The sequence below is a fragment of the Caretta caretta genome, chromosome 12, assembly GCF_965140235.1.
Source record: "Caretta caretta isolate rCarCar2 chromosome 12, rCarCar1.hap1, whole genome shotgun sequence".
Classification (NCBI taxonomy): domain Eukaryota; kingdom Metazoa; phylum Chordata; order Testudines; family Cheloniidae; genus Caretta; species Caretta caretta.
The window spans coordinates 24,439,078-24,460,292 of NC_134217.1; the positions used below are offsets into that span (position 1 = coordinate 24,439,078).

General features: G+C 39.9%; 1 protein-coding gene across 1 annotated transcript in view; it reads right to left on the reverse strand.

Moving 5' to 3' along the window:
* Positions 1-21,215, reverse strand: part of PEPD (peptidase D) — a 217,489-nt gene that overhangs the window by 11,190 nt on the left and 185,084 nt on the right. Inside the window, exons 13-14 of the mRNA XM_048870777.2 lie at positions 19,395-19,579; positions 2,453-2,644 (exon numbers count right to left, since the gene is read on the reverse strand). Coding sequence (XP_048726734.1) covers positions 2,453-2,644; positions 19,395-19,579 — 377 coding nt within the window. The remainder of the gene's footprint in view (positions 1-2,452; positions 2,645-19,394; positions 19,580-21,215) is intronic.

Consider the following 21,215-nt stretch of genomic DNA (forward strand, 5'->3'; position numbering starts at 1 on the left):
CTTCTGCCCCTCCACCCCCACGAACTTGATACAGTTCTGTGGTGACCTAGAATCCTATTTTCGACGCCTCCGACTCAAGGAATATTTCCAACACACCTCTGAACAACATACTAACCCACAGAGAGCTTCCTACCAAGACTACAAAAAGAAGGATTCTGGGTGGACTCCTCCTGAAGGTCGAAACAACAGACTGGACTTCTACATAAAGTGCTTCAGCCGATGTGCACGGGCTGAAATTGTGGAAAAGCAGCATCACTTGCCTCATAACCTCAGCCGTGCAGAACACAATGCCATCCACAGCCTCAGAAACAACTCTGACATCATAATCAAAAAGGCTGACAAAGGAGGTGCTGTCGTCATCATGAATAGGTTGGAATATGAACAAGAGGCTGCTAGGCAGCTCTCCAACACCACTTTCTACAAGCCATTACCCTCTGATCCCACTGAGGGTTACTAAAGGAAACTACACCATTTGCTCAAGAAACTCCCTGAAAAAGCACAAGAACAAATCCGCACAGACACACCCATGGGGTATTCTATCTGCTACCCAAGATCCATAAACCTGGAAATCCTGGACGCCCCATCATCTCAGGCATTGGCACCCTGACCGCAGGATTGTCTAGCTACGTAGACTCCCTCCTCAGGCCCTATGCTACCACCACTCCCAGCTATCTTCGAGATACCACTGACTTCCTGAGGAAACTACAATCCATCGGTGATCTTCCTGAAAACACCATCCTGGCCACTATGGATGTAGAAGCCCTCTACACCAACATGCCACACAAAGATGGACTACAACCAGTCAGGAACAGTATTCCCGATAATGTAACGGCAAATCTGGTGGCTGAACTTTGTGACTTTGTCCTCACCCATAACTATTTCACATTTGGGGACAATGTATACCTTCAAACCAGCGGCACTGCTATGGGTACCCGGATGGCCCCACAGTATGCCAACATTTTTATGGCTGACTTAGAACAATGCTTCCTCAGCTCTCGTCCCCTAATGCCCCTACTCTACTTGCACTACATTGATGACCTCTTCATCATCTGGACCCATGGAAAAGAAGCCCTTGAGGAATTCCACCATGATTTCAACAATTTCCATCCCACCATCAACCTCAGCCTGGACCAGTCCACACAAGAGATCCACTTCCTAGACACTACGGTGCTAATAAGCGACGGTCACATAAACACCACCCTATACCGGAAACCTACTGACCGCTATTCCTACCTACATGCCTCCAGCTTTCATCCAGACCACACCACACGATCCATCGTCTACAGCCAAGCTCTACGATACAACCGCATTTGCTCCAACCCCTCAGACAGAGACAAACACCTACAAGATCTCTATCAAGCATTCTTACAACTACAATACCCACCTGCTGAAGAGAAGAAACAGATTGACAGAGCCAGAAGATTACCCAGACGTCACCTACTACAGGACAGGCCCAACAAAGAAAACAACAGAACACCACTAGCCATCACCTTCAGCCCCCAACTAAAACCTCTCCAAAGCATCATCAAGGATCTACAACCTATCCGGAAGGACGACCCATCACTCTCACAGATCTTGGGAGACAGGCCAGTCCTTGCTTACAGACAGCCCCCCAACCTGAAGCAAATACTCACCAGCAACCACACACCACTCAACAGAACCACTAACCCAGGAACCTATCCTTGCAACAAAGCCCGTTGCCAACTGTGTCCACATATCTATTCAGGGGACACCATTATAGGGCCTAATCACATCAGCCACATCATCAGAGGCTCGTTCACCTGCACATCTACCAGTGTGATATATGCCATCATGTGCCAGCAATGCCCCTCTGCCATATACATTGGTCAAACTGGACAGTCTGTATGTAAAAGAATAAATGGACAGAAATCAGATGTCAAGAATTATAACATTCAAAAACCAGTTGGAGAACACTTCAATCTCTCTGGTCACTCGATTACAGACCTAAAAGTGGCAATACTTCAACAAAAAAACTTCAAAAACAGACTCCAACGAGAGACTGCTGAATTGGAATTAATTTGCAAACTGGATACAATTAACTAAGGCTTGAATAGAGACTGGGAGTGGATGGGTCATTACACAAAGTAAAACTATTTCCCCATGTTTACGCCCCCCACCCCCCACTGTTCCTCAGACGTTCTTGTCAACTGCTGGAAATGGCCCACCTTGATTATCACTACAAAAGGTCCTCCCCCCGCCCCCGCTCTCCTGCTGGTAATAGCTCACCTTAAGTGATCACTCTGGTTACAGTGTGTATGGTAAGACCCACTGTTTCATGTTCTCTATGTATATAAATCTCCCCACTGTATTTTCCACCGAATGCATCCGATGAAGTGAGCCGTAGCTCACGAAAGCTTATGCTCAAATAAATTTGTTAGTCTCTAAGGTGCCACATGTACTCCTTTTCTTTTAACCCAGTAAAGTTACTCACCCCACCAAATCTTCGAAAACGCTGGAGGACTTCATTATTGATGAAACAAGACTGTGAAAGATCATTGAGCGCTTGGTCCAACAGGCGGTCAATAAAGTAAATGCCTGGTTCCACGGTTAGCACCATGCCTTCCTTAAGAACTCGGGCAGTTCTCAAACTTTTGAGGCCTGGCAGGTCAATGCGGTCAACTCCCTAGGAAAGAAGCATTTGTTTTAAATGACAGAAAAATAAATCCACAGTTAGCCTTTTATTATAACTGTTCTATGTTGAGTCCTCTAAGGACGCATGAAAGCCCAGAAAGGCTAGAAATGGAGTTGGAAGCAGAGGACTGAAATAACACAATACAACCATCTCTATCTTAACTTTCATATCCATCTGCACTTCAAACAAATAGATTCACAGCTTTAAACTCAGGTATGTAAACAGAGCTTTTTTGTACTGTGTAAATGCTGGCTCACCACGTACTTGGTATTGAACTCCCACCTTGTTTACCCCTTTAGAAAAATAAAATCTATTTGTATTATTTCTTCCCCCTGCACCCTTTCTAAAGCATTTCCAGTATAATATTTTAAAATGAGTTACAAATCTTGAAACACAGGCCCATTTTATTGCTGAAGGAATTGAATTATGGAGCATGGGACAATTTTCTAAGGATATGCAAATCAACATCCTTATTGAATGTTATTAAAATGTGCATTTATGACCGTGATTCAAAAGCAGTGAGTCTACAACAGTTCTCATCTTGAGTGTCTCACAACTGCAGTCCACTTGGAACTAGATTTTTTCAGATTCAGACTTTCAGGCAACATAGTGCTGACTGATTTTACTGAAAACATAGCCAAAGCGATCAAGTTCTGACAAGTAAAACACTCTCTTCTTTCCGAGAGTTGGTGAAGTACAATGATATATGAAGACATAGTTAGCCAAGAAATTAGAAACATTGCAGAGACCGGTTGAGGATATTAATAATCTTCTCCAAAATGTGCCAGGTATTTCAACACCTGAATAAAAATAAATCCCACTCCCTTGGCTTCAGTGGAAATACTTACAGATGCTTAACTTTACATATGCAAGTGCTAGCGGGGTTGTGGCAATATGGTCCATATACTGGTCATCACAATATTTTGCTGCTGAGACTATGTTGAAGTCACAAAGGATTTTGAAAAAATAAAAGGAGGACTTGTGGCACCTTAGAGACTAACAAATTTATCAGAGCATAAGCTTTCGTGGGCTACAGCCCATTTCATCGGACGCATAGAATGGAACATATAGTAAGATATATATATATATACACACACACATACAGATAAGTTGGAAGTTACCATACAAACTGTGAGAGGCTAATTAGTTAAGATGAGCTATTATCAGCAGGAGAAAAAAACTTTTGTAGTGATAATCAAGATGGCCCATTTAGACAGTTGACAAGAAGGTGTGAGGATACTTAACTTAAGGAAATAGACTCAATATGTGTAATGACCCAGCCACTCCCAGGCTCTATTCAAACCCAAGTTAATGGTATCTAGTTTGCATATTAATTCAAGCTCAGCAGTTTCTCGTTGGAGTCTGTTTTTGAAGCTTTTCTGTTGCAAAATTGCCACCCTTAAATCTTTTACTGAGTGGCCAGAGAGGTTGAAGTGTTCTCCTACCGGTTTTTCAATGTTATGATTCTTGATGTCAGATGTGTGTCCATTTCTTCTTTTGCGTAGAGACTGTCCAGTTTGGCCAATGTACACGGCAGAGGGGCACTGCTGGCACATGATGGCATATATCACATTGGTAGATGTGCAGGTGAACGAGCCCCTGATGGCATGGCTAATGTGATTAGGTCCTATGATGGTGTCACTTGAATAAATATGTGGACAGAGTTGGCATCGGGTTTTGTTGCAAGGATAGGTTCCTGGGTTCGTGTTTTTGGTGTGTGGTTGCTGGTGAGTATTTGCTTCAGGTTGGGGGGCTGTCTGTAAGCGAGGACTGGTCTGTCTCCCAAGATCTGTGAGAGTGATGGGTTGTCCTTCAGGATAGGTTGTAGATCCTTGATGATTCGCTGGTTTTAGTTGGGGGCTGAAGATGACAGCTAGTGGTGTTCTGTTGTTTTCTTTGTTGGGCCTGTCCTGTAGTAGGTGACTTCTGGGTACTCTTCTGGCTCTGTCAATCTGTTTCTTCACTTCAGCAGGTAGGTATTGTAGTTTTAAGAATGCTTGATAGAATAGAGACTGGGAGCGGCTAGGTCAATTACAATGTGACAATTACACATGTTGAATCTATTTCCTTAAGTTAAGTATCCTCACACCTTCTTGTCAACTGTCTAAATGGGCCATCTTGATTATCACTACAAAAGTTTTTTTCTCCTGCTGATAATAGCTCATCTTAACTAATTAACCTCTCACAGTTTGTATGGTAACTTCCAACTTATCTGTATGTGTGTATATATATATTACTATATATTCCATTCTATGCATCCGATGAAGTGGGCTGTAGCCCACGAAAGCTTATGCTCTAATAAATTTGTTAGTCTCTTAGGTGCCACAAGTCCTCCTGTTCTTTTTGTGGACAGGGACTAACACAGCTACTACTCTGAAACTTGATAAACCCAGTCTTGTTTGTTTGCTTTGGTGGGTTTTGATCAGGATTTTATGATTATTATTCACCAGGTTTAACCTAAAACAGGGCGAGCTGAGATGTAATCGTCTTGCTGAACTATGACTGGGAAACAATCAAGATTAAGCAAAGCATTTAGAAATTGTATGTGTCTTAAATACTGAAATGATCAATACGTTAGTTATTTAAGATCTATGTATAACTGAACAGAGATGGAGCATCTTTCTTTCACTGCTGTCCCGTGAGCTATGTCATCTTGGTCTCATTCTGTAACGTTTAAAGCCAAGGAAATAAGGGCATCCAGTTTTGTGGATTAATGTCTTTCATGAGCTGTAAAGAATTAGATTAGTAGCAGGGCCTTTTGGAGTTTTTCCAAATATATCTAAGCTGCTTTATACAAACTTCCCCTGAACCAACAAACCATATTTGACTTTTAAGCCTCTATCCCCCCAATTTTGTTTTTAAATTTCTTTTTGTAAATCATTCCAAGCCATTTGCTAGATAAATTGATATACGATAAAAATAACCAAGATGCCAAAACACTCTGAAGACATGATTGACACTGGTTTTGTAATTATTACTTTCCACTTAACACAAATGAGATGAAAGACATTTTCATATAAAAAAAAGGTTTTGGTGCTCACCATTAAGATCTCAAAGTTCAGCGTTTAGACCATTATCTGTCCTGCTTGCAGTCAGATACTGCTTTTAATACTTTCTCCCAAGAGACGACAAATGTTTGCTATCAATACGCACAGAGTAATTTGCAACTGCTCTGGTGGCAATCTGCTGTTTCTAACAGCAAAGCATTTTTGTCCTAAGTTCCAAACCCAGGTTCTTTGGATTTTAGTAGTGGCTGGGGACGTGGTTACGGGGTAAGGCTAAATTTGTGCACCAAAATGTCACAGCAGAGAGTAAGGACTGAGAAGATCAGATTTTCAAAGTTACAAATCAGAAAACCTGTTGCTGGGGTTGAAGTGGGGGAGTTAAAGGCACTCTTTTGGTGGGGGTCAGTAAAGTGTGCACTGGAGGATTTGGAAATGTGTAAAAGAAAAAGGAAATAAGGCCAGTTCCTCCCTCTTCCTCTCTCAACCCAAGAGCACTTTCCTCTTCCCATGTGTAAGGCAGAGCTATTAAATAGCTTATTAGAGGCCTGGCGCATGGGGAAGGTAAAAAGGGCAGGGTATCAATATATGACAGGCTAGGGTGGAAGAATACAGTCTCTCTCTGCGTACAGTCAGGGTATGTCTACATTACAAGTGGAAGTGTGATTGCAGCTGAGTATACATGACCACACTAGCTAGCAACATGGTAAGTACCCTGGGTTCCAGGTGCGCTTGTACAACCCATGCCACCATATCTTCACTGATATTTTTTGCCACGTTTAGCACAGATATGCCTACCTAAACTGCAATCCTCAGCAATTGCAGTGGAGACATACCCGTATCATGCTTACCACTCTGATATTTGAGTGCCTTATGTGGTACCTGGTTTTTTAGACATATTAGCACTCATCTCACTTGTTATCAAATTCACCAGCTCAGGTGGCTGGCAGCTTCTTTGTCTGTGTCTACATTGCAGTTAAAAAACGGCAGCTGGCCCATGCTTGTGGGGCTCAGGCTAAGGGACTGTTTAATTGCGGTGTAGATGTTAAGGCATGGACTGCAGCCTGAGCTCTGGGACCCTCCCACCTCACAGGGTCCTATAGCCCGGCACCAGCCTAAGATCTACACCACAATTAAAAAGACCCTTAGCCCAACCCTGGTTTTTAATTGCAACGTAGACATATCCTTTAAGGACAGAGTCTGCTCAGGCTATTTACAAAAATTGGGTTAAAGCAACTGTTTTCTGTAAAGCTGGCAGGGTCCCTGGGACAGGCCTGAAAATAGGAACACTGCTGTTTCCAGGGCCACCCTACTGTATTGGGTGCATAACCCAGTGGGCAAAATATGTCCCGTTGACCCCAGAATCCTCTGTTAGATTTTCTCCCTTTTATAACTGAAATTTCCAAACAGCATGCTCACCCAAATAACTAACACCTTGAATCAAGCATTGAATACTTTCTGTAGCATTGCTGCTTGTTGAGAGCTGAAATGGAGGATCAAAATGAGAGTGCTGCATCACTAGACTTTATTATTTGTATTGCAGTACTGCCTAGGAGCCCCAGGCATGGACCAGGACCCTACTGTGCTAGGTGCTGTACAAGCACCAAAAAGGCAATCCCTGCCCCAAAAAGAAATGTAGAACAACGGTACAGTAAACATCTTAGCACCCATGCATCTAAAAAGATACATTCAGTGGTATTTTGGGAAGCCTTGCTTTTGAAGAACTGTTCATATTATTGTACACTGAAGCAACAAACAGTATCCAAAACCATATTCTAACACTGTGATTTTATTTTGAAGTTCTATTTGCATTTGAAAATTGGTTCACGCCCACAGTAAGCACAGATGTATGACACGGTCATTTGCAACTGTTCTCCTGCCAAGAACATTGGATTCCAATTAATGGTTCATGTAAGGTAACAAAAAACAGCAAATCTAGGCAACAAGCACTGTCAAGGGAACAACAGAATCATTATGTAAACTGAGTATGCTACTATGTGATCAAAATAAAAGTTCAAATTAAGATAAGTGGGCAGTAATATGAAATACAGATTTCGTCTGGAATAAAAAGGAAATTAGGAGGTGAAAAAATACATTGATTCTTTCCTAGTAAAAGGATCCAATTAAAACTAAAGGGCTGCAATGTCCCTGCTGTGCCTCAGTACATGGACATCTTGCCATCATCAGGAGTTGAGAAGAATAAAAATAATAATACAATATCTTATATTTATAAGTACTTTTTCCATTGAGGGATCCAAAGTATTTTATTAACTTAGGGTCCAGTCCTGGTAACATTACCAGATGTAATGCTTACTATGTAATGTGAGTAGTTCCAGCGAGGTTAGTGTCCCCAGTCCTTGGGTCCTCTTGGGTTGTGCTTCGCACAGGACTTAAGAGGGAGCCCCGGGCCTCTGCTAGCTGTATCAGCTGCTAATGGCTCCCCAGGGATATCAGCCAGGGATTGCCTGAGTGTAGAGATGCTCTGGTCACATCCTTCCACAACCCTCACAGAGAATCCATATCAACCTGATTAGGACAGCTCAAAGTGGCTGTAGCAGGGATCAAGATCTGGATCAATATGACTACTCGTAGTTGTAAACTCTGGGCAATATTCACAGGGCTAGGCTCTTAAACAGTTTCAAACTATACATTGGTACTTTTTCTTACTAAGTTGCCATGGGATCTTTAGCTAGCACAAGTTGTTGGGATCTCAGTTTTCGATCACATCCAGTGCACAGCAGTCATGACAATGTTATCTAATTAAAAAATCAAATATTATTTAAATACTCATACTATATTATACTATATCTATATTAAAAATAAGAGTTAGGTTGTTCTACCAGTCACCCCTTGTGCACACCTATGTTTAATGAGCTCATTTATTGTAGAAAAAACAGAGTCCTGAATGGTGAACAATAAAATAAAACCTTGAATTTCATATAATTTGTCTCTTGGTCCCTTCTCCCTGAATTCTTGGTTTTCTTGCTCAGTGAATTAAGTAAACTTCAGTCACCATTCTGTCTGGGTTTTTATCGACAGCCCTAGCAGACTCCAGCCAGCAAAAGAAGCTGCTAGTTAATTGAGTTTGAAACTCACAGCAGGTTAGATGAGTTCCTACTTCAAGCACCATATACTTCTCCTGGTATTTGGGAGTCACAGTTTCCTTTTCTGTAGGATAATCTAATTACTGTACGTGTCAGAGCTTTTGGGACACAACTAAAAGTTAACACTGGGGCAACAGAGACCACAATGTAATTTGGCTATTTTTAAAGTTTTTCTTCTTTTCATAGGCACCAAGCTTTGCACCAAGTTTAAACTGCACTCTATACTTCCCTGGCAATGACTGGAAGAGAATCAGAAAGCAGAATTATGCGTGATTTATTACAAGTAGCACTGCATGTTTGGAGTCAGGTACAATGGGATTTTAATCTACTCCTGTAACTTGGTTCTGATCTTAACTTCCCATGTCATTTTTGCTTCCCCATTCTCAGATGTCACCAGGTTCCCCTGATGCCATTATGAAAGTACTGAAAGATAATGAATGTTTTTTCTATTTCAACAGATTTAATACAACTCAGGAATGAGAGTAAATGGCAGATATTGAATGGTAAAATCACCATGTTGGCAGCTACCATATAATCGCAAAGAATAGGAGAACATTAATACTCAATGTTTTAATACTTAAATGACTTTTTTGTTACAGACAGAGAACATATGTAGGATATTCTGGGCTTTTTCTTTTGAGGGCCTTTTGTTATTAATATTGATAGGAATTGCCTTTGCAAAAACCCAAAGGCACAAAACTGTAACACACCCCATAGTAATACTTTTTACATCTTATTTTCTGTATATAGTTTAAAAGAAAACTATATTATCACAATCTTTTACATAAAAGTCACAATCTGTACATACAGTAAATTGCTCCGAATACACCCACCAATATGTATATTAGTCCTTGTTTAAAAACAGAGATGGACTGGCACAGCAAAATTCAGATCTAAACCCCAAATGTAAAGATTTTTGGACTGTGTATTAATTAAAAAGAAACAAAACAAAATCAGTTTCCTAATATTCAAATGAAGGGGTAAAGACCCTGAGAAGTCAAAGTTTCATAACTTGTTAGGTAAAGGGCTGCATTGTATCATGAACTGAGCTTTTTTCCTGTTCTGCTTATGTTAAAAACTGTTTTTCTACTACAACCTGTAAATCCAAAATCTTTAGACTAAACCCTCACAGAAAAGGCCTTTGGGACTTGATAGAGAATGATAATTTTTCTCCACACCTGTAGAATTACACAGCTAGGATATAATGCTCTATTAAATTATATACGTGGCTTTAAAAGTCTTATAGAAAGGATCCTATTCTGTACTAAACACCATGGTTTTTTCAGGCTAATTTCTGTAGAACCTGATTGGTTTCATCCCTATTAAAGTCTATAGGATTTTTCCTTATGGGAAGGCTTTGCAAACATTCTTCTTGGCAATACTTTTCCTGCTCATTGCCAAGGTGGCCCGCATGGCAGTATATTGCTGAAAAGGGGCTGAATTAAAATAAAAAGATAAAGAAAGAGAAGCAAGTACCTCCTTATCTTCACTCCAGATACACAATTTATTATAGTGATAAAGATGAACTCAGAACTAACCCTACACAAATGATCGTCAAAGGGGAATCATCTTCAAACAAGGGAGCTGTTAGTGGCGTTCTACATGGATCACTTCTTGGCCCTATGCTATTTTAACATTTTTATTACTGATATAAAGTTTGCCCATGACACAAAAATAATAAAGAGGACAGGTACCTGGTACAGAACAATCTGTATCATTTGGTAAGCAGGGTGCAAGCACACAATATGCGTTTTAATATGACTAATTGTAAATGTATACATCGAGGAACAAGGAAGATAGGCAATTAAAACCAGAGATGTTTAAAGATAAATTCTACAACTTTTTTTTATAACTTGAGATGTCCAAGTGACAGCTGTTAACCCAATTTAAATTAATTGATTTGTTATTGCAGAAAGCCTTAAAATATACTTAACATTTTACAGAGCCTTGCAGTCAATTAATATAACATGAAATTGAAACATCTCTAGAATCAAGAGACAAGGAATTGGGATTTAAAAGAACATTTCAACCATCTTCCAATTTAAAATGTTTAACATTTTTCAATTGAACAGCCACAAATCCTCATTTATAAAGAATTTACTCAGAAAACAAATGAAAGTGTGTGGGAAAACTGTATCCATGATTAAATGCTATGGTTGATGCTAAACCTAATAGAGATTTCATACTTTGAAGTTAGCTTTTTTTGACTAAGGGTCAGATTTTCTGAAGTACTTAGTGTATACCACTGGGCCCAGATTTTCAAGCCTGCTCAACTGCCATTTAGGGCCCTAAATGAAGCAACCAGATTTTCAAAAGTGTTTTGGATCCAGCAGCTCCCATCAAGAATTATGCTATTTAGGACAAGGTTTTCCATGAGAGTGGTTCACTGCAGAGAACTTCTGAAAATCAGGGCACTTATTTAGGTCCCTAAATGGGAGCTGTTGGGTGTTAAATTCTTTTGAAAATCTGGCCATAAATGTAGTTTGTATACCACCAACACTGTTTTCCAAAACTAAAAGTTTTTACAAAGCAACAAAAGAAAGATAATAGATATATTCTGAATAAAACAACATTATTTTTATAGGATATTTGCACACATTTTGCAGTGTTGCTGTCAAAGGGCAAGGAAGTGCTTATTGAATGCTGCATGTGAAAGCTGCTTACTGGAAAAAAAATATTACTGCCAATTTTGCAAAAACCTGGCTACTAATGAATAACTAATCTAAGCTAACAATGTCTGGAATCAGTTTTTTGGAACACAGCATACTTTGTTATGGATAGAAATTAGGAAATGAAAAACTTACGGTGTTATTCCAAACTTTGCTGCTTATACTTGAAAAATAATTGAATAATAAGCACTTGGAAAGTTTTTCTTTTTTAAAATAATTTTTAATGCTTTCAAAAATTCTCTCAGCCAAAAGCAAGTAACTTGCTTCTTCGCTAATTAGAAAATAGGGCAGGATACGGCAAGCATGTGCACAGCATGTAATAAATACACAAACAGCATTGTGAAATTCCTCATAAAAGCAGTCTACTTGGTAAATGTTAAACACACCAAAAGAACTTCACAATCTATAAAATATATTTAAAATGTATTGTCTCCTCATAAGAAAATGAAACATAGCCAAGACTCTTCTTTTAATTAACATGGATAAGCGGTGTGTTCGTGCTACAGTGTCCAACTGTGTATATTTATAATTTAATTAAGAAAAATACTGTAGAAAGGTTGATGGTTAATTCAGACGCATGCAGAATTACTTGCATTGATTTCCTGATACAACACTGGTAGTAAACTCTCCATATAATTCACAGAGACAGACGTTTAAGTGTCTAAGAGACCAAATTTTAAAAGTTTCCTTCCCTTCCCCAAACTCCCAATCCATCTTTACAGTCATATTTTCAAAACAAAACTAATTGTGGACCTGTAATTTTACACACACAATCTTTTGTAGATAAGAGTTATCTAATCATCTGAAATGTGAACATAATATAAGAATAGCCATACTGGGTCAGAGCACTGGACCATCTAGCCCAATATCCTTCCTTCCAACAGTGGACAGTGCCAGATTCTTCAGATGGAACAAATAGAATAGAGCAATTACTGAGTGATCTATCCCCTGTCATTCAGTCCCAGATTCTGGCAGTCAGAGATATAGGGACACGGAGCATGGGATTGCATCCCTGACCATCTTGCTGGACCTATCCTCCAAGAATTTATCTAATTCTTTTTGGAACCCAGTTACATTTTTGGTCTTCACAACATCCCCTGGCAAAGAGTTCCACAGGTTGACTGTACATAGCATGAAGAAGTACTTCCTTATTTTTGTTTTAAAACTTGCTGCCTCTGAATTTCATTGGGTGACCTCCGCTTCTTATGTTATGTGAAGGAGTAAATAGCACTTCCTTATTCACTTTCTCAACACCATTCATGATTTTATAAGTCTCTATCATATCGCCCACCTTAGCAGCCTCTTTTCTAAGGGCTGGTCTATACTACCGCAGTAAATTGATCTAAGTTACGCGAATAATGTAACTGAAGTCGACGTACTTAGATCCACTTACCACGGTGGCTACACTGCGCTATGTCGACAGGACAGCATCTCCCATCAACTTCCCTTACGCTTCTCAGGGAGATGGAGTACACAAATCGATGGGAGAGTGCTCTCTCATCGATTTCGTGGGTCTTCACCAGACCTGCTAAATCGACACTCGCTGCATTGATTGCAGTAGTGCCAATCTACCGGTAAGTGTAGACATGCCCCAAGATGAACAGTTCTAATCTTTTTAATCTCTTCTTATATGGAAGCTGCTCCATACCCCTCCATACCCCAGTTTTGTTGCCTTTCTCTGTACTTTTTCCAATTCTAATATATCTTTTTTGAGATGGGCTGTTCAGATCTGTATACAGTATTCAAGGTGTGGGTGTACCATGATTTATATAGTGACATCATGATATTTTCTGTCCCTTTCCTAATGGTTCATAACATTCTGTTAGCTTTTTTGATTGCTGCTGCACACTGAATGGATGTTTTCATAGAACTATCCACAATGGCTCCAAGATCGCTTTCTTGAGTGGTAACAGCTAATGTAGCCCCCATCATTTTGTATGTATAGTTGGGATTATGTTTTCCAATGTACACTACTTCTCATTTATCAACACTGAATTTCATCTGCCATTTTGTTGCCCAGTAGCCCAGTTTTGTGAGATTTCTTTGCAACTCTTCACAGTCAGCTTTGGACTTAACTATCCCAAGTAATTTTGTATCATCTGCAAACTTTGCCACCTCATTGTTTATCCTTTTTCCAGACCAACTGTAGATACAAACCTTTGCACACAGAAATCAGGAAGCTGGATAGGGTCTAGGGTCAGATTTTTAGAGTGGTTAGGCATGCAAATGCATGTGTAATTTGAGAATGAAATTACATGACTACATGCACTCAATCTATATTCAACTTCAGTATTTGTTCATAAATTCAGCATACAATTAGATTTATTTTACAAACATGCAACAGAGAGCTTAATTTATTTGAAATCTTATCCCTAAATTCCTATGCACCCACAACTGACTGCATTTGCAAAACTGCCGACACAGATTAGTCAGAATTTGAATATATAGCCCTTAAAATAGATTGTACAATACACAAGAGAACGAACATTTGTTAATTTTGATTTATGTATATAAACAACTCCTTTCCTGAAACACATAAGGGAAGAGAAAGCAACTCTGTATGCTAAATGAGTATTTGTAGAAACTAGCTCACCACAAAATGTGGGGATGTCCTTGTCCAGCTGGTTGGAAGAAAAGGGGTTGTTTGTCCTTATGTGGGGTCCCTTCTGCAAATGGAGGTGGCGAGCAGAATCTACCTGGACAGAGCAGGGAGGAACAGGAAGTGGCTGGATCAGGTGGTGGGGGAACTCCTTGTGAAAGATGTCTAGTGGAGGGGTACTTCTCACAGAGGGGATATGGTTCTCAGACAAAATGGATTGGAAGAGGATTTAGAAGAACGCATCCCTTAAAGAAGCTGGAGAAGTGGGGGTTTGGGGCTCCTAACATCTGGTGCAGGTGGGAGCCAATTCCCCCTCCTTTTTCCAGCCTCATTCCTCCTCATATGAGGGGGCCCAGAAACAGGCTGGCTGGGACCAGGTTGGGATGTAAGAGTGCTGAGAGCAGTTCTTCCAAGTAGGGGGGAAACAATTAAGAAACTAATGATGACCTGCTCGATAACAGTTTATTGCTGGTTATTCCCAGATATTTTAAGTGAATTAAGTTGCAGTCTAATTAAATCACATCCATTGCATCTTGTCTTTCTTCTGGCATAGCTGGGACAACTACAGATTTGTAATGAAGAAAGGTCTGTGATGGATCAGAAGGATCTGTTGCTTTACATCTAATTGAAAAACAATTATGGGTTTTCCCTCTGTATGTGAGGCTCTGGCCTTACAAAATGTATATCCTGTAGTTAATTTTAAAAGTGCAGGAGATATCCTACTTCACTGATTCCTCTCACCTGTCCTAAAACTTACTTGGCTCTTGGGCCTACAAAAGCTTACACAAACATTAAACTATAAGTAGAAGTAGTTTCAGTACTCACATGATTAAAGTCAAAACAACTCACATGCGTAAAAGTTAAGTATGAGCATAAGTATATGAAGCATAAGAATGGCCATCCTGGGTCAGACCAATGGTCTATCTAGCCCAGCATCCTGTCTTCCAATGGTGGCCAATGCCACGTGCTTCAAAGGGAATAAACAGAACAGGGCAAATACTAAGTGATCAATCCTCTACTGTCGACTCCCAGCTTCTGTTAGAAGCTTATGACACCCAGAGCATTAGGTTGTGTCCCTGACCATCTTGGCTAATAGCAATTGATGGACCTATCCTCCATGAACTTATTAATTCTTTTTTGAACCCAGTTATAGTTTTGGCCTTCACAACATTCCCTGGCAACAAGTTCCATAGGTTGACTGTGCGTTGACTGGGCTCTTAAATTCTGGAGTCCACTAACAGATCTCCCTTGAGTCTGCCAAGTCACTCCTGCTATGTGAGTTCAATGCCAACATGAGGTGAGAGAACAGCATGGACAGAGGGCAAAGGGCCACTAATTATCTGTGCCATATAAGTTAGCGATGAAGCTTTGCACACAGCCAAGGGTTCAATTTAATTTTTGTTTCTTTTTCATCAAATTCAAGCTGAAAAGCCCATTCCAGTACACTGACATTACTGTAATTTTATGTCAATCATTAAGTACAGACGCTCCCCGACTTACTCAATTGTTCCATTCCGTTCCGGAAAGCCTTGCGTAACTCAAATTTTGCGTAAGTCGGAAACGTATCCCCAAACGTTACACAAAAAAAAGAAAAGAAAAGAAGACTCCCCCCCCATTTCTAGTTTACGGAACTTTTTCCGTAAGTGCAAATTTGCGTAAGTCAGGTCTTGCGTAACCTGGGGAACATCTGTATACCGTGATGTTTAAAATAAAACATAGGTTCAAATGTTTATGTATGATTTCTTCCCTCTCCTTAAAAAATGCAATCCCCAAACTGCTGTCATTACGTGACATAACTGAGATAATGTGAAACCCTGTGGTTTGTTGGAGAGAAATCTAACACAGCTGTCAAATTACATCTCCGTCAGTATTTAAATCATAACTGTGAAACGTAGCTTTTGAAAAAGAAACATCCAATTCACAACTGTTCAACCAATAAGATCATGGTACATAAATGAACACCCCCACAACACAAACATGTTCCTAAATGTATTAATATCATGCCTAAAAAGCTTCTGTAGCTGACTAGAAGAAAGCATCCCTTAAAGAAGCTGGAGAAGTGGAGGTTCCGGGCTCCTAACATTTGGTGCAGGTGGGAGCCAATTCGCACTCCTTTTTCCAGTCCCATTCATCCTCATATGAAGGGGCCCAGAGACCATGTAAAAGATGGAAATCTTACAAAAATGTGAAGCAGAACACATACATTTGTATGATACATTATTGAAAACACTTTTTTCTTAAAATCTTGTGATACTCAAAAAATACAAAACAGAGAAAAATCTTTCTGAAAATATTTCAACTAGTTTTATTTATTATTGTATCAGCCAAACCCCTTGGCAGTTACAGTTTGTTTTTTTAGACTGTTGCGAACGTCTCATTGTTGGGTAGTAGAATTATAGAGTCTCTTCTTTCAGACGCTATTCATGAACCATCATATTAATTTTGGGGGAAACCATAACTACTGTCAAATTCACATAGCACTCAGAGTATGCATTTAATACACAAAAATAGTTCTTCTAATTCTAGGAAATAATGTTTTTAATGCTCTGAAAAGTGTATTAGTCACTCTTCTATATTAGGGCTTGTCGACACTTAAAATGCTGCAGCAGTGTAGCTGTATCACTAAAGCTGCGCTACTGTAGCACTTCTGTAAAGACACGACCTACACCAGGGGTTCTCAAACTGGGGGTTGGGACCCTTCAGGGGGTTGCGAGGTTATTACATGGGGGGTTGTGAGCTGCCAGTCTCCACCCTAAACCCCGCTTTGCCTCCAGCATTTATAATGGTGTTAAATATATTTAAAAGTGTTTTTAATTCATAAGGGGGGGGGGGTCGCACTCAGAGGCTTGCTATGTGAAAGGGGTCACCAGTACAAAAGTTTGAGAACCACTGACCTACACCGATAGAAGGTGTTCTCCCATTGGCATAGATACTCCACCTCCTTGAGAGGCAGTAGCAAGGTCAACGAGAGAATTTGCCTGTCAACTTAGCACTGCCTACACAGGGGGTTAAGGTTGATTTAATTGTGTCGTTCCGGGGTGTGGATTTTTCACATCAGTGAGCAATGAAGTTATATTGACCTAATTTCCTTACATAGACCAGGCCTTAATCAGACTTCACATCGACATACACGTTACATCATTATGTAGTTGTTTAATTATCCCTGTATATTTCATCCTGGTTATTTCGGTTATTATTCTTCATTACTGTTTTAGTCAGGCTTTAAGACATTTGTCACCAATCTTTTAAGAACAAAAGTAGTTGCATATCGTGCTTGTACTTGAGAAAGAAAACTTTTCAGTGCACTGAAAAGTTTTCTAAGTGGCCAGAATATGGTTACATGTAAAGATCAAATAGTGCCTGGAGAAAGTAATTCTTTCTGCATAGGGAATGTATGTACACTCACACCAGAGCCTTACGTTCTTCTCCTATATAGCCTAAATCAATTATTATGCAGTAGCAGCAGTTGTGGGACTAAGAACTGATGCAAGAATCCACTCAAGCTGACCCTCATATTAACAAACCGCATTCAACTTTAAACTCTTTTTTCAGAAAAATATGTATTTTAAAATTGAACCAAAGAGGGAAAAATGTAGGAGCCACACAGTTTTGTTTAAAATTAGTATTAAAAGGATAGAGAAAAACATTTTAATAGCAACCAGCCTGCCTCAGGAGACTCTCCTTTTGCAGCTTGTGTAGTACAGACACAACAGTCACGCTCTTAGGTTTGAAAAGATTGCAAAGGGTTGTGGAGAGACCTAGCAGTCCGGTTCTTTCTATGCCTACTGCTGACCAATTCACTGAGTGACACACTACAGCCAATGAATATATGGTGACCCAAGTTGGAAGAATAAGCTAATGATTCATTGGAACTAGACTTCAATGTAGGAAGATGGGCAGCCACGGAAAAACCATGGGCAGGTGTCTGGGAGGGACCGTATCTCCCTCCTCCCTTCAAGAGAGGTTTCTCCTTTTGGCAAAGTATCTTTCCTCTAAAAATCCCCATGAAAGAACTGCAGGGATGTGCATTATGTATTGGCAAGGTGTGTGCTCCTCGCAGGTGTGTGTTTTATTTTTCCACAGTGAGTGCATGTATCAGGCATATCTGTACCTACTCTGGCATGAGTTTGTCATCAGTCCCTTCAGGGCCTTGCTGCAGGAGGGTGAGCTCTTGTAACCTCCCACACCATTCAGACTGGAAGACACTCAGCTTCTCACAGGAGGAACTTAGCACCGTGCAGGTTCAGAATAAATGTACACTTTACAATGGCATTTCCTCGGAGGGAAATGTTTTTTGAAGTATGTGTCAAGGCTGGGAGTATTGATACTGAGCATACTCATAGGCAAAAAAACATTTTGTTTGAAATGTTGCATATTCGCATCAATCCCTCTAAAATTGTTCAGAGAACAACAGAGGTGCTGGCTGGTAAACAGAGGTACTAGCAATTATTGTTGGAAATGAAGGGAAACAGGGATATTGTATTTTATGGGATTTCACAAGACCCAGGTTGACTATGGCTTCAGAGTATATTTTTAATTTTGCAGTGGAAAAATCAGAGGTCTTAATAGATCTCACCGCCGTGTTGCCATTGGGTGTTAGTCACATTTTTATCATACCCCTCTTCTACAATGGCTGCACCCCAGCTGCCCAACCTAATGCTCTCACTAACAGAAGTTGGTCAAATAAAAGATATGACCTCTCCCACCTTGTCAACCTAACTCTGTCCATTGCTTTTACTCCCTCCACCACCATTTCCACCTCCCTCCCATGCAGTTTCTCTGTCCCCACTCCCTTCCCTTACTCCAACAATTTCTTCCTTTTCTCCACTAACAAATGCGCTCCTGCAAACTAAATTTTTAACATATAATACACATACATGTAAAATGATGGCTCTACCAAGCTGTGTGCCAACCGTTACCCTGATCACCTTGCATCAAAGTTGCAATCCTTTCCCTCCATCCTTACATTTTTTTTTCCGGTGTGGTCTTTTTAGATCATAAACTCTTTGAGGCAGGGAACACATGCTTCTGCATGAGCACACTGCTGATCATGAGGCCACTGCTGAATAAACAGATGCAACAAATGGACCAACTGAAAATAAAACACACTCTTGCACCTTATTCACAGGAGCTTTAGGAACGCTAAGAATCCCTGCAGGCCAGCAGGAGTAGGCATTTCACAGGAGCATTTCATGTGTTGATGAAATCATCATTTAATTTCAGGAAAACCACATGAAATACCACACCAGCAAAGAAAAACTTCAGTGCATATCAATTCCTACCCAGAGAAGACGCTACTGACTGTGAAACTAAAAGAAATGCCTACTCAAGTCAGAAGGGTTAATCTGCAAAACAGCTAGCACTAACCTCTGGGTAGCCTCCAACATCATGCACATCAATTCCAAGTAGATGTCCAAGTCCGTGTGGCATAAATATTGCACCCAGATGAACCTTCACCATGTCATCTACATTGCCTTTCAGGATGCCAATTTTAATCAGCTCTTCCAGATGGACTCTGTCTGCCAGACGGTGCATATCAGGCCAGGCGACCCCTTAGAGAGCAGAAAAAAGCAGCTGAGTTAACTATTTCTAGATATTTTTAAATAAAACAGAAAAAACCCAAAAGAAATATACCTAGCCCCTTCACTTCTTTAAAAAAAAAAAAGGAAGTAAGCAGAGTATCCATATTAGCAGGAAAACATTTCAAATCGAAACAAACAGCTAACATGGGTGTGCAACGTTAGATGGTTAACAAGAAACCTAATGAAATATAACCGGGATTTGAATAAGACTTTTTGCTAAATTGTATGTGTTTGCTCATGTCTGTGCAAACATTAATATACTCACGAGTTTTTAGAAAGACCATCAATGGGTAAAACCATAGCCAGTTATTTGAAAAGCAGAGCATAAAATATTAACTTAATTATATTTACAGTATAATCAATTCTCTCATGGTGAGCATACTGGTTAGAACATTTGAAATGTATGTCACTTTTCTGTGAATATATCAGATTTATAGCCTGTGTCTTTCTGGCAAAAACACTCTCCAGAAATTAATGACTCCCTCGTTCTTTCCCCCAGCAAATGGGCTGTGTAAAAGTCAAGTCCTCCACTACGTATGCTAAAGGACCATTACAACATACTGCTGGTAGCCTATAAGTAGAGTATCAGGACACATTACATACCTATTATTTGTGTGTATTATACAGTATAATTTGACTAAAACTGCTGAGGGGGTCTTTTCCACTGTTGGTAACATAGTATACTATTTTGATTAGTTCACCAAGGATTTGAGTCATCATTAACAATTACAGTCGGAGAACTAAGGTAACTAGGGCTAAAGTACAGTAACGAGTATTTTCCTTGTTCAAATTTGGCATGACTATAGAAAAATCAGCAATTTTTATGTCCACCCTCCCCACTTCAACTACCATTTGTTTTACCCAGTGGAACATCCAGCTTTGAGTTCCTGTGAACATTAATGTCATGTCATAATTACAGAAGGAATTTCTGCTAAATGTAATAAAGTTGCAAAGTGAGAAATACTTCGCTCCCATAGCAGGGCTCAAATAAAATTCATACTTGTCACGTGTCTTTGGAATAAAGGTCAGGAGCAGGATGAGCAGCACTGTATGTCTAAAATCATCAGATCCGTTTAGCACTGCAAACTATCCAAACATGAACCAACACATCTCAAAGAGTTTCCACTAACAGGAACTGCTCAATTGATCATAGGGTCAAGTTAGATGACACGCAGATTCATTTATTTCAGCTGTCGGATTAGTCCCACATTGTTAGACTTTTACACTCTTTCTTCAAGTGTTGCATACATTTGAACACTGGTTACACTAATATTCAACTCTCTAGGTTTGTCTGGTATTATTCCACAGCTACTTCATAACAGATTCCACACCTATTATATGTTAAATTGCATCAATACAGTCTTGATACAGTAATTTACTATACAGACATGTCTGTTTTTCTTCTTACGTTGTAGACTTAGGATTATATGGTTCCTGTACTCAACTTCTATGTGGTAAACATCACTGTTCCCACATATCTCTGACTTCCTGTCTCCCTCTGTACCAGTCTGAGCTTAGAGGACTAGTGATGAACCTTTCTGGTGAGTTCTGGACATACAGAATTCTTAAGATGTTTGAGTCTTTGGTATTTCATGTGTTCCTTTGT